At 46.6% G+C, this 13,366-nt stretch overlaps 1 protein-coding gene across 2 annotated transcripts in view; it reads right to left on the minus strand.

The window, feature by feature from the left end:
* Positions 1-13,366, minus strand: part of VANGL1 (VANGL planar cell polarity protein 1) — a 56,808-nt gene that overhangs the window by 29,500 nt on the left and 13,942 nt on the right. For both annotated transcript variants that reach the window (XM_010830741.1, XM_010830740.1), the window contains exons 3-4: positions 8,623-8,755; positions 3,362-3,969 (exon numbers count right to left, since the gene is read on the minus strand). In XM_010830741.1, coding sequence (XP_010829043.1) covers positions 3,362-3,969; positions 8,623-8,755 — 741 coding nt within the window. The remainder of the gene's footprint in view (positions 1-3,361; positions 3,970-8,622; positions 8,756-13,366) is intronic.

A 13,366-nucleotide genomic window follows, 5' to 3' on the forward strand; every position in this document is an offset into this window, starting at 1 on the left:
AAAAAAAAAAAAAAAAGTGTTTGGTGAAATCCTGGAAAAGTGAGCAACTCACTGTGAGAATGTGGCCAGGAAAACATGTGAAGCATGTGTGTAGAATTACAATGTGCTGAAACCACAGGATGCCGTGGAGAACATGGGGACGGGGTGTGAGGCACAGGAACACGTTGGTCCCTTGAGGCCTCAAGTATGGCCCTAACCTATGGCTTGGGGCCCTCAACTATAAAGGGTAACACCACCACAGCACCTGCCCCCACCCCAGTGGCAGCAAGGAGGGGAAAGGGAGACATCTGAAAAGCCCCTGCAGCACTGGGCAAAGGTTAGAAGTATCTTAATCTCCTTTGGTATTTCACTTTGCACAACAGGAACCTTTTCCGTTTCTGAAAGTTTTCAAATAAGCCCCCAAAAGCCATTCCAGCCAACAAGCAAGGCTCCTAAAAGTAACTTTTATGAGAGCTAAGGAAACAGGGATTTTCTTTAAGACACTAAAGATGAGGCATTCTTCTGTTTTCAAAAATACCTCAGCTGACTCTATAAAAGTGCCTGAAAACAAAGCAACAAAAGACCCTGCCATCACTCTGCTCCTCAGCCCAACAGGTCGCTGCTGGGGGAGGAACTTACATAACAGAGGGCGGACCATCCTGATTCCTGATTTTGACGACCCGCTATTCTGCTCCCCAGGACCTGCTCTTTGTCTATGCCAATTCCCTTTTCCCTCCTGTCTTTTTCTACACTTTACAAAAGAGCTCAGAAGTTCTATTTCTGGCCCAGTGACTCTTCCAGCCGCTGCTGGGTTTAGACCAGATTTAGCCCAGGGCTCGGCAGGTGACAGGCGCGCTCAGGCCAGCAGGGAGAGATGGATGCCAAATCTGTCCCAGGTCTCACAGCCTGACTGTCTCATGGGCAGCCAGGCCCACCTGAGGGCTCTGTGAGTGAAGATGCCTCTCCTTCCCTGGCCATCTTTCCACCCCACAACCAGGGTCTCCACACAAGGGACAAGGGGGTCCTTATGAAAGCAGGAGAGGAGGAAAACCTATGGTCCTGAGGAGGAGTCAGAAGGAAGATACAGGGCCAGCCCAGGCCACCTTCTGTCTCCTGGGCGAGCTGGGGAAAGAGGCTTCAGGGTTAGCCAGTATGGACGGGGCAGCTGTCGGTCATGGTGAGGACAACTCTGAGGCGTCTATGATAAGCCCTGGGCCACAGAGAACACCCAGCCTGCCTCCCGGGTGAGGGCATCTCTGGCCAGTGCACCCTGTGGTAAGGAACCAGCACCACTCACGACTGTCTGAACATACCACGGCACGCATCCTGGGGCCATTTTATGTGTCCCCTCCCCGCTCCCACCCTGGCCCAGCATGCAGAGCAAGCAGTGTTGGAGCATGGAAGCCCCTGGAGGAAGTCAGCCCCACTGCATGGACCACTTAAAGTGAGAAGTCACCCTTCCCTTTTCCACCCTTGCAGGTGGGATTCACACAGCTAGGGCTGAGCCAAAACTCAAAACCATGGCAGACTCACTATGGGCCAGTGTCCTAGCTACTGACATTGACAGAGTTCCAAATGTCACTTCTCTCTCTGTAACCAGAGCTAGATTTCTCTCCACCCTCCTGATTCGGGCTAAACCTGTCCATTCCTGAGACAGATGTGGGGTTGGGCTTTATTGCTGTCACTGTCTGAAGTGCCCTCCTCCTCTTGGGTTCCCACCCATTCCAAGGCCTGTGTCAGCAACTGTCCACTGGTCTGTCTCCAAGGAGTTTTGGGACAAAGCTGGGAGGCAGCGACCCTGTGCCTCTGGAGCTCTGCACACAGCAGACATTTAATACAAGCCTGCTGGTCGTTCTCCAATGTAAAATATTGGGGGAAAAAGCTGTCTGAGATGAATAAGCAGCAGTGACTTACTTGCCTTCAGAGCCCCACGGGCACCCACAAAGGACTCAATACACCTGGCTTTGCAGCACCAAGCATGGGAATCAGACACTGATTCCCTTCAAGGACTGGTCAAGGTGGCACAGTCCTCGACTGCTAAACCACCCAGTCCTCGGGTGGTATGAGCTGAGCCACAGAAATGACAGATCCATGCCAATACCGAGATGGTTTGGCAGTATAACTGACTCCAAACCAGAGTTAGGCCACCTCCCCCAGCCCCAGCCAAAAACATGACAAAGCCCATTGTTCTGATCCCCACTAAGGTGCCCTTGCCATCTTGGCTGCTCTGCAGTATCACAGCAATGATAGCTACCATCAACAAAGCACATACCATATGCCAAGCAGATACACACATTGACATATATTGCCCGAGGAGGCAGGAGAGCCCCGTGAGAAGACAATGTCAGACATCTCAGATTGTTCTCTCACCTGTAACCACCTGGGTGCCAACCGTGTGCCATGCTCTAGGTCAGGCACTGAGGATGCAAAGAGGAGTAAAATGCAGCACCTGTCCTCTGGAGCCCACAGTTGGTGGAAGAAAACAGAAGAATAGGCCAGTGACACAAAGTGAGAAATGCTACAATGAGGACATTAACTCAGGCCTGGCTTCATGGGGTCTGCTAGATTCTGCACAAAGCTAGCCATGTTCTTTTGTATTAATTACTTAAAACCCCTAAAGCCCTGTTTCCTCATCTGAAATACAGATGAGCTTTATGAAGACAATCTATATGATGTGCTTATCTCAAGGTAAATAAAAACAAAGCAGAACAAAATACTGAATACAATAAATAATGATCACTCTTTTTGTTAATCACAAAATAATTAGATTTTGTGTATAGATTTCAAATATGACATCTTAAAGTATTTCTAGTTTTTTCTCATGTATACATTTTCAACTCTTACAAGTTTAGAGTCTCTAATCTACACCTGATTCTTTACTGGAAGGTCACTAGGGTGACCATATAATTTATTGCCCAAATCAGAAAACCTCTGAGAGTGGGGGAGAAAGGAATGATTAATAATTCCACTGGGACAACACGGTAAACCAGATGTACCATTATGAACAAAACTGTTGATCACTCCATCATTCACAGGCTGATTTTGGGGGCAGGGTCAGCAGCCATCACTAAGGCTTCCTTTCTCCATCATTCTTAAGAGCTGTGAACAATTTTGGAAACAGGCCCAACAAAACTCCAACCTGGAAGACAGCCAGTCCCTGTGACATGCCATCCAGAATTCAGCAAAGTCAATGTACGTGAATTTCCCCCTCCACACACACATATACACACACAGCTCCTCCCAAAATCTGAAAAAAAAGAGTCAGACCCTGGTCTTGCTCTTGGCACCTGGCAACATCCCTCACTTGCTGTAGACTTAACTGTCTTCTAGCAAAACAGCAGTGGTCCTTTCCGCCCCCGGAAAGGAGGAAGAGCCCCCTCACCTCAGGTGTCCCAAGCTGTAGAAGCGGGACTCGCCGTCGGTGGAGCGGACCACCTGCAGCGTGAACATGGGCTGCAGCTGTCTGAGCTCTAGCAGGACGACGGCCAGGTAGTGGATGAAGAGGAGCGCGTCCACGAGAGAGACGGCATATTGCACGATGCCCTGGTAATTTCGGTCCCGCGAGTCCAAAATGCGGACCCCGTAAAAAAGCCAATAGGAGACCACGAAGAGAAAGATGAGGACCAACAGCAGGGCACGGAACACGAAGATCCGCGGCATGTCAGCTCTCTGCTTGCGGAAAAACAGCGCCCAGGTCCCGATGAGCAGAATGAGGAGCTTGAATGCCACGGAGATGAAGAGTCCCTCGCAGATGGTGCCGCAAGGCTCCAGCTCGTCCCGCCACAAGATGGGGGGCAGCAGAATAAAGGCAATGGGGGTGAGGAAGACCAGGAGTCCGAGCACCGCAGCCACGGTGAGCCCCAGGTAGCGCCTACAGTCCAGCCCCACGCTGTCCTCCATGTCCTTGCTGATGCGGGCAATGTCCTCCTGTGAGATGCTGTGCTCCGAGGTGCCAGTGATGGCCGTGGTGGTCTCGCCCCAGTTGTCATCCTGATGGGGAGAGAACAGTGAGGACCGACAACCACATGGCACACTGCAGGTTAAAGCCACAAAGCCCACAGAAGCATGGGGAACAGGAGAGCCCACCTTCTTCGACCACAATCCACATGTGTGGGCTTCCTGGGAAATGAAGCTGATACACACATAGGCTTTCCGGGAAATGAAGGCTTAACTCTTTAAATAGAGGAATGCTTTAACTATGACAATTTTTCTTGAAGTTTTGCAAACTATACCATATATTTACCTTTTCCAACAGAAAAAAACATAACTTAACCTGTTTGTTGGGTATTTATTATTACAACAGTGACTATCATCCACTGTGTTGGAATTCCTGAGAGGCTCGGTGATAGACAATCTGCTGTTAGAAAATTGTGTGCAAGTTCACCTACAGCCCAAGGAGAAGACCTTCTGCATTTCCTTCTTGATTCACGACTGGGCTATAAAGGCTTACAAAGTCTCTCTCTCAGAAGTGGGGAGTAATAGTAGTCTGTGCCCTCTAGGAGCTCTGAGGAGTAGAGATCTTGCACAGGAGGGAACTTACATGGTTATGTACCAATCAAAGCCCGCCTATAGTTGGTACACACATTTTTTTAAACCTCCATAATGTTTTTAAGACCCATTTAGTAGGTATCAAGCACTCTCTGATATTTCTCATTGAACAAGCAAAACAGATTCTAGTATCGATGGCCCAGACAGCTCAAAAATTCCTTCTTAAACATGAGTTCCTGTGACAAATTGAGCATCAAAGGTATAAAAATACTGAGACTGAGACTTCCCTGGTGGTCCAGTGGCTAAGACTCTATGCTCCCAATGCAGGAGGCCCAGGTTCAATCCCTGGTCAGGAAACTAGATCCCACACGCCACAACTAAAGATCATGCCGGCCGAGGCAAAGATGGAAGATCCGTGTGCTGTGACTAAGACCCAGTGCAGCCAAATAAGTAAATAAATAAAAATAAACTTTACAAAATACCAAGATTACTAGAATGTGTGTCTTTTACTATCTTGCTTTCGCTTGCTTTTTAGAGTCTGTGGTTGTTTGGAGCAATTGTCTTCTCACTTAACATGATCCAGTTGTCAGGGTTTTAAACAGTTTTGCTATTTCTCTGGCAATGACGACTCCATTCCAAAGCAACAACAGAGCAAGAAGACAATGAAAAGCCACACTGGGTCCAAAGGGGTTTGCCTCAGAAATTTGTGTATATGATTTAAATTGGAAAAAACAGTCAGATATGGTGGTAAGCTGGGTGAAATTAATGCCTAAGATTCCAATTTCAAAAAATCTAGTCTAAGTTAATAGCTGAATCGGCAAGCTAGAGATCTCACAGCTAAATGATAACCTCAAATCTAACAACAATAAATAAATATGATTCATGAGATGCATAGGCTACAGAAAGAAGCAATAGTGGTGTCAATAAAGATCTGAACCTATGAACAGATAGTTCTTTGCCTCAGAAAGTTACAAGTATCATGTACTAAGAGAGAAGTTGTTATTTAAGATAACAGCCAGAAGCAACCACTGTTCTCTCATTGCTGGTGGAAGTACAGGTGGTACAATCACTCTTGAAAACTGGTCTGGTAGTCTCATACAAACGTGACTTTACACTTAACTGGACAGCCCCAGTAATTCCACTTCCAAGCTTTTACCCCAAATAAATGAAAACATATGTCCACAAAAAGGTTTGCACAAGAATGTTCTTAATAGTTTTATTTTCATAATAGCCCAAAATGATGCAACTCAAATGTCTATCCATAGGAAGAAGAATGGATAACAAATTGTGGTATATGCATACACTAGAACACTCTTGCTGAAATATAGCAAAACATGGATAAATCTCAAAGTTATGATGCTGAGTGAAAAAAGGTCCAAAACAAAAAAAATATGATTCCAATTACATTAAATTCTAAAACAGGCAAAACTAATCTATAGTGATTGAATGAAAGCAAGGCTTGCCTTAGAGGGGGCTGGGGGCAGGGATTGACTGGGAAAACATAAGAGAACTTTCTAGAGTGATAGAAATATACATTTTAATAGCAGTGCGGGTTATATGGACTTATTCAGCTGTTACAACTTCTTGAATTATACACTTAAGATCTGTTCATATCTCTGGGTAAATTTACTTCAATTCTGTAAAAAGAAAAAAATCGCAAGCATGGGAAGAAATGGCTACACATTCAAAGACGGACAACTTGCTTTAACCTAAGGTGAGTCTGTTGTTGTTTAGTTGCGACCCCATAGACTGTAGCCCACCAGGCTCCTCTGTCCATGGGATTTTCCAGCAAGAATACTAGAGTGGGTTGCCATTTCCTTCTCCAGGGGATATTCCTGACCCAGGGATCAAACCTGCATCTCCTGCATTGCAGGTGAGTTCTTTACCACTGAGCCACCTGGGAAGCCAACAGTTTAGTACAATACGTTATTTTGTTACACTCTTAGTGACAGCAAACATTGGATCCCATGTTTTGCACTGGGCCTAATATTCAGTTGATGATGAGTAATGAAATAATTATCACTAGTGTTGTGGTTATTTGGCTGATATTGCTGATTTGGTTACTCATCCTTTTTCCTGCCAAAGAGTTGCTAACTAAATCCCCTGTCCATTTTAATAATGTGTGCACACTTGTGCCCCAAAATGAAGATGTCCAAGGTCTTCCCAAGCTTGAGGTTCTCAGAATAGAAAGGATCTCAGACCCTCTAACTCAATCCCCTAGATTTTCAGTGAAGAAAATGAGGCCCAGAACGGTTGGACATGCCCAAAGTCACATAGGTGCTGAGAAGTACAGCCTCCAAATGTCCACTTCAGTGCTTTTCCCTGAATGTAACTTTAGAGAAAGCTACAAGATGTAGACATGACAAATGAACTGCCTTCACAGTAGACCACCAGCACCCGTGAATTCATCCAAGAAGAAACTGACCCCTGTAGCACTTAAGGGTGGTCCAATCTTAAGACTAGCCCAATCCATTCAACCATTCCTCTGGCCCTCTGGCTCTCCATCCCTATGACTGTCCCAGAGCCAAGGCAGGAAGTGCAACAGTCAGGACTAAAGTCATTTACTTATCACTGAACAAACGTCACATTCAACCACAACTGCAGCTTTGGCTTCTAACAGCATCTCGTGTGCTCTGAAGAATTCCAATTTCAGTCCATATATCTGCTTACCAATGCATATCTGTCTGTACTTGTAAGAACGTACAGATATATGCTTATCTGTATCTTGCTGTGCAGGCACCCATTCGTTTATTTGGGGCCAAAGCTGGTCATGCATATACTTCAGGAGAGTATGCAAACATGTTTCTGAGTATAACTCAGATGTTTATTTAAATCAACTGGACTGTGAGACCGGAGAAGGCAATGGCAACCCACTCCAGTACTCTTGGCTGGAAAATCCCATGGACAGAGGAGCCTGGTAGGCTGTAGTCCATGGGGTCGCTAAGAGTCAGACGCGACTGAGCGACTTCACTTTGACTTTTCACTTTCATGCATTGGAGAAGGAAATGGCAACCCACTCCAGCGTTCTTGCCTGGAGAATCCCAGGGACGGGGGAGCCTGGTGGGCTGCTGTCTCTGGGGTCACACAGAGTCGGACACGACTGAAGCGACTTAGCAGCAGCAGCAGCAGCAGGACTGTGAGACAGTTGGAACCCAGAGAGAAGAACACAATGTTTTCTTTTTAAAAATTAATAAATAGACAATACTTTAAAAGTGGGTGATTTGGGGACTTCCCTGGCAGTCCAGTAGGTAAGACCTCGCATTCTAACACAAGAGGTACAGCTTTGACCCCTGTTTTGGTAGCTAGGATCCCATATGCCTTGTGGCCAAAAAACCAAAACATAAAGCAGAAACAGCATCAAGACAAATTCAATAAAAAAAACTTTAAAAATAGTCCACATCAGAAAAAAAAATCTTAAAAATTAGGTGATTTCACATTAAATCCTAATTTCCAGCTTTTCTTAAATATTGCAAGACCCAGGAACACTGAATTCCTGCATTCTTGCACAGTAATAAGCATTCACAGCTGAGAAGCTGCCACTCCTTTGACAGAAGAAACATTCTCCAGGTGCCAGACTCCATCACTCCATGCTACAGCCCTGACGTTAATGTACCACACAGATTGCTATTTATCCCCAAGCTAGCCTGATATATTCTTGCTCTTCTGTGTAACCCAGGGCCTATTTCACTCACTTCTATTTCCCTAACAGGCATCTAAGTGTGTGGCCTCTGGGTTGGTGAGGCTCCATCTGGGCTGTCCTAACTTCTCTGCTCCTCTTCCCAACATGACTTAGGGGCTCTGGAGAGCGAGCTTCCTTCTCTTCTATACTGTTCTGCTTTGCAATGAGTCTCCAGAGCCCACAGCCTGCAACTTTGCCATCTCCGTCCTGTCATCGGCCCTTGCTGGCTTCTTTTCAACACCATTCCAAGCAAGCCAACCAATCACACTTCAGAATAATCCTCAAGCTGGCCAATAGCAGGACAGGCTGTTCTTAGACCAACAAGAAACCACGGGACATAGATAAACTAATTAACATGCTAGAAAAATAAAGATAAAAACCCAAGAGAACCTGTGGCAACAAGACTTAGGAAAACATTTACAGAAAAGAAGCCTGATCAAGCGGCAGTGTACTTACAGACTGCCTTTGATCCTTACCTGAGCTTCCTCTGTCCGAGCAGAATCATTTGCCAACAGGGGCTCTCCAGTGGGAGCTTGAATGGTGACAGATTTTTCTGACCCTCTGCCATCTTTATTCCGGGGTGACTTGTGCCTCTCTCTATTTCTTTCCCTGAAAAAACACGAAAGATAATCAACTAGCACATTTATATCACATTAATTAACCCTCATCAAAACATGTTATGAATTTTATCTTGAATTTACGAAAATTCTGCACACACACACACACACACTGTGCCAATCCCCACCCACTGCCGCCCCCACTGTGAGGAATAAGTTGATCTTTATTCCCTACTTAACTATTTTCTTTCTGGCACTCTAAGACCCAAAACAAAGACTGTCACTCCTTCTCTCTCAACAGTGGTCATATTTTTTCAAAGTCTAATATTGTGAATTTTAGAATTTCTGTAGATAAGGCCCATTTCACGGTAAGATTACTGATTTGATTTGATTATAATTTGCCTCAACTTATTTTCTAGGACATTATTTTATTGGGACAACACAGCAAAATACCTAAGCTTCGGTCTGCCCAAAAAAATCTGGGACACACTGTCAACCCTACACCTTTGGACAAGAGAAGAAAGGAGATTCTAAACCAAGAGAATCACTTATTTCTCTTTCCTACAAATTCAAAACTAAAAGTCATTCTCATAGGTTCTAGATGGACTCAAGGCACCTACAGAAACAGACAAAAGCCGGGACAAATGACACCAAGAGGTACACACATGAGCGTGTGTGTGTGTGTGTGCATGCACCTTTTCTCTAAGGAAAGCAGGCTGCTGCATCATTTTACCCCAGATGAACTTCCTGCGTGGTCTTCTAGGGTGACTAGGAAAGCACTCTGCTGTGGGTCAACGCTGAAATTACGAAAGGAATTAACCACTGTGCGAGTCATGACCTGGGCACTAACCATCGATGAAGACTGGTACCCCCAAGCCCAACTGTGAATGGTCCACCCAGGAACCCTACCAAAGGAGCCCCTCAGTGACCAAGAACAAGCTCCCTCGACTTCTGTCCTACGGGTCGCCCTGACGTCAGTCCCCCGTTCTTTACCCGGGTGTCGTCCTCCCCAAGGTTTCCGGGGAGAACAGGAGTATAGCATACACACTGCAGAGACGCACAGTCAGATTTTGGTTCTGTCCTACGTGATGCGCGAGCTTGCACAAGTTCAACCTGCCAACGAAGGAAAGTGTCTCACGAGCGGCTCAAAGCGTAAAGTCACGAGCCCCGGCAGTCGGTGACCTTGAAGACCTTGAAGGGAGTTCAGGGCAGAAAGTAGGAATGAGACCATCTATCCTCGGGGAAAACTGGCAGAACAGGACTTCAGACAAGATATTTTCAGGAGAAAGTTTTATGAACCCAATTTCTCACATCTTTTCATACTTAGAAAAGCACTAAAATCATTAAGAGATCATTTGCTCCTCATGACCAGCAGCAACCTTCTACCAAGATGTGGGCTTAATTGCATGGACCCCCTTCGTCAAGTCATATACATGCTCACCCCCCAGCCCCCACCACCTCTTCGGAGCAGTTCCTCAGAGCTGTCTGAGATGCTGTCTTCTGTGCGTTAGTTCTCAGGAAGCCCCAAATAAAAGTGAACTCATAGCCCCCACGCTGTGTGTTTTAATCAACAAACCTCTGAAAACCTCAGTTTTACCATCTATGAAATGGGGATAATAATCACACCACATAGATACTGGGATGTGAAATAATACATAGTAGCAATAATATTAACAAAAGCTATAATTATTGCTGTTACCATCAGCACTTGGCAAAGAATGGTGACTTGATTTGGTGAAGCAGAATATGCATTCCTTGGAGAAAGATGAAAAAGAAGCTTTTAACATACAATCAACCCCTCTTACCTTGCACAGTCTTTCTCCTATTAACCTACTTAGCTAACAGAATCACATGCAGACTTCCTGTGGTCAGACTTCTGTCTTATCCATACCTCCCTAGGATAAGCCCTGGTTAATTCCTTCGAAGGGGAGGGAGGCTCCAGCCGTCCCAGAGACGCTTTCAGTGACAGCATCTCTAATCCCTAAGGCATAATCTATCATTACTGCTGCTGCTGCTGCTAAGTTGCTTCAGTCGTGTCCGACTCTGTGTGACCCCATAGACAGCAGTCCACCAGGCTCCCCCGTCCCTGGGATTCTCCAGGCAAGAACACTGGAGTGGGTTGCCATTTCCTTCTCCAAATCTATCATTACAATCTACTGCTAAATAAGAGTCCAGAAAGAGATGTGTTCTCATCAACACTGATGTTTTATTCTAACTGGGCAACTAGGGAAATGGCTAAGAGATTTTGTTTGTTTATGCAGAGATGTGTCTCACTGTTACTCACTCTGCTCCCCACCCCAATGCGCAGAGCACTTTCTCAGTCATGTCAAACTCTTATGGCCCTATGGACTGTAACCCACCAGGCTCTTCTGTCCATGGAATTCTCCAGGCAAGAATACTGGAGTGGGTTGCCATTTCCTATTCCAGGGGATCTTCCCGACCCAGGGATCGACCCATGTCTCCTGCGTCTCCTGCAATGGCAGGTGGATTCTTTACCACTGCGCCACCCAGAGACCCCAAAGAGTACCTTACCAAGTGCTTTATTATATGAAACTTGTTCAATCCCAATAATAACTCTATGTGGTATTATTGTTCCCATCTTATATATGAGGAAACTGAGGCTTATGGAGCTTGAGTGACTCCCCAGAGTTAGAATAAGGGGCAGAGTAGGGTGTGGACCCACTCTCTTGATTCAGACCCACTATGCTGCACCATTTGAAGAGCAAATGGAAGATTTTGTAGCCTAAGTATTCCCAATGCTCATTCTCACACCCTGAACTTGAACTACCAGAACTGCGGAATCTGCCTTTGAAGCTACTTCTAGAAGTCATGACTGGACCCTGACCTTGGAGAACACAAAGCAGTGTGCCCAACACTCTGGCCTGCCAAAGACAACCACTTCAAAAGGACTCACAGTGAGAAACAATAAGCGATTTGGGAGCGATTTCCCATGTGTCTGGTCAGTCTTAGAATGAGCTGTTTAGACTAAGTCTGGAATCACTGCTCCCCAGGGCCCCACCTCAGCCAGGCCAGACCGAGGCACCTCCTCTCCTCCCTCTGTCCCCACTTTCCCCAACTGCTCTCACATCTATCACTGTCCTGCCATTTGCCAAGTCACGTGCTCCCCTGACCCATTGATCTATTCACTGGGCCCACAGGTCAAATCCTGTGACAGCACAAATTCCACCGGCAATCAAAATTCTTTCACTGTGTGCCAATTCCTGCAGCCTGAACACTACTAGGGCCAGAAGCAGGCAGGGAACCACTCAGGGTTGGAAACACCCTCCTGGGGGCCAGCCATCCCTCGACCTGACCCCAGTGGGCCTAGTCTGGTTTTTAAAGGGCCCAACAGTTCCCAAAGGAGAGGCAATCTCTACAATTCCCCTGGCAACAGCAGAGCTAAACCAGATAGCAACTATTACCTGATAACCCCCGGAAGGTTTCTCATCCTCCAAGACCGAAACCCTAAACCAGCGCTTTTCAAGATGTGAATGTACAGACAAGCCACCTGAGGTGCAGATTAAGTACAGATTCGCTGGCCCCACCCCCAGAGAAACAGTCTGGAACAGAGAGACAACAGGAATCTGCCCTTTTCATCAGCACCCCCAGCTGATTAGGATGCAAGAAACTGCTCAAGGTTCTCCCACCCAAATGCTGCTCAGGGAGGAGGTAGGTGGGATAACTTGGAAATCGCCCTGTTTGTGAAATGCCCTGTATACGGCGAGGGCCTGATAATGGGAGCCGTGTGAGTGCAATGCTTAGCTATACAGTGTACAGTGTGGCTTCTACAATAAAACAGCATTAAGTGGATGAGGCTGGGAGTGGGACTCAGGACACTCTGCACTGGGTGCAGAGCCAAGAGCTTTCTATATGCTGTCAAGTAAGGGGCCAATGGAAAGCTGACCCTATCAACTCAACGTGGGCTGCGCATCATGCTGGTCCTTGTTGAGGGAGCAAGGCCTGTTGCACAGCTTTTGTAAAAATCACTGGTCCTGAATGACTGCTCTGGGAAGGTGCCTGAGCCTGGACTACGTAGAGAAGTCCAGCAAAAATGCTGCCATACAGCACTTTCCAGAATGCAGAGCTATGAGCCCAGTATGGCTGCCTCACTGCACTGGTACCCAAACGTTCATCCCCAGAGTGTTAACTGCTGTGATGTCAAGGACGTGCCAAGTACCTATGGGAGAGCCCCCCCTCCACACAGTGGTGAAGACCATCAGTTCACCATGTCTAAAAGAAACAGGAGACAAGGGGTAGGCTACCAAACCACTGAAAGGGTCTTTCAAACACAAGAGCACCGGGTGTCTTTCCAGCTCCACCTGAATTGTCTTGATCATCTACACACCTTTGCTGGGCAGGTGTGTCAGCCACAGGAATCCTTGTATCTTTATCTCTGAGCCTGTCTCCATGGAGCATCTGCCTGTACTGAGTAAAGATAAGTCAGGTTTGGGGGGGCAAGCAATAACACGTTGGAGGCCGGGCATCTGTCTGTACCTGCAGGTGTGTGCGTGTGCACATGTGTTTAGGCGATCCTAGAGCTGAGCTCTGGGAGGGTGCTGTAAAGTCTCTCTCACTCCAGTCAGAATCCCCACTGAGCCCCAGACCATTCCCACTTACGATCGGCATTTCCTGGGAAGATGATTTGGCTCTATTTCTGGTGTTT

The sequence above is a fragment of the Bison bison genome, unplaced genomic scaffold (assembly GCF_000754665.1).
Source record: "Bison bison bison isolate TAMUID 2011002044 unplaced genomic scaffold, Bison_UMD1.0 scf7180017864519, whole genome shotgun sequence".
Classification (NCBI taxonomy): Eukaryota; Metazoa; Chordata; class Mammalia; order Artiodactyla; family Bovidae; genus Bison; species Bison bison.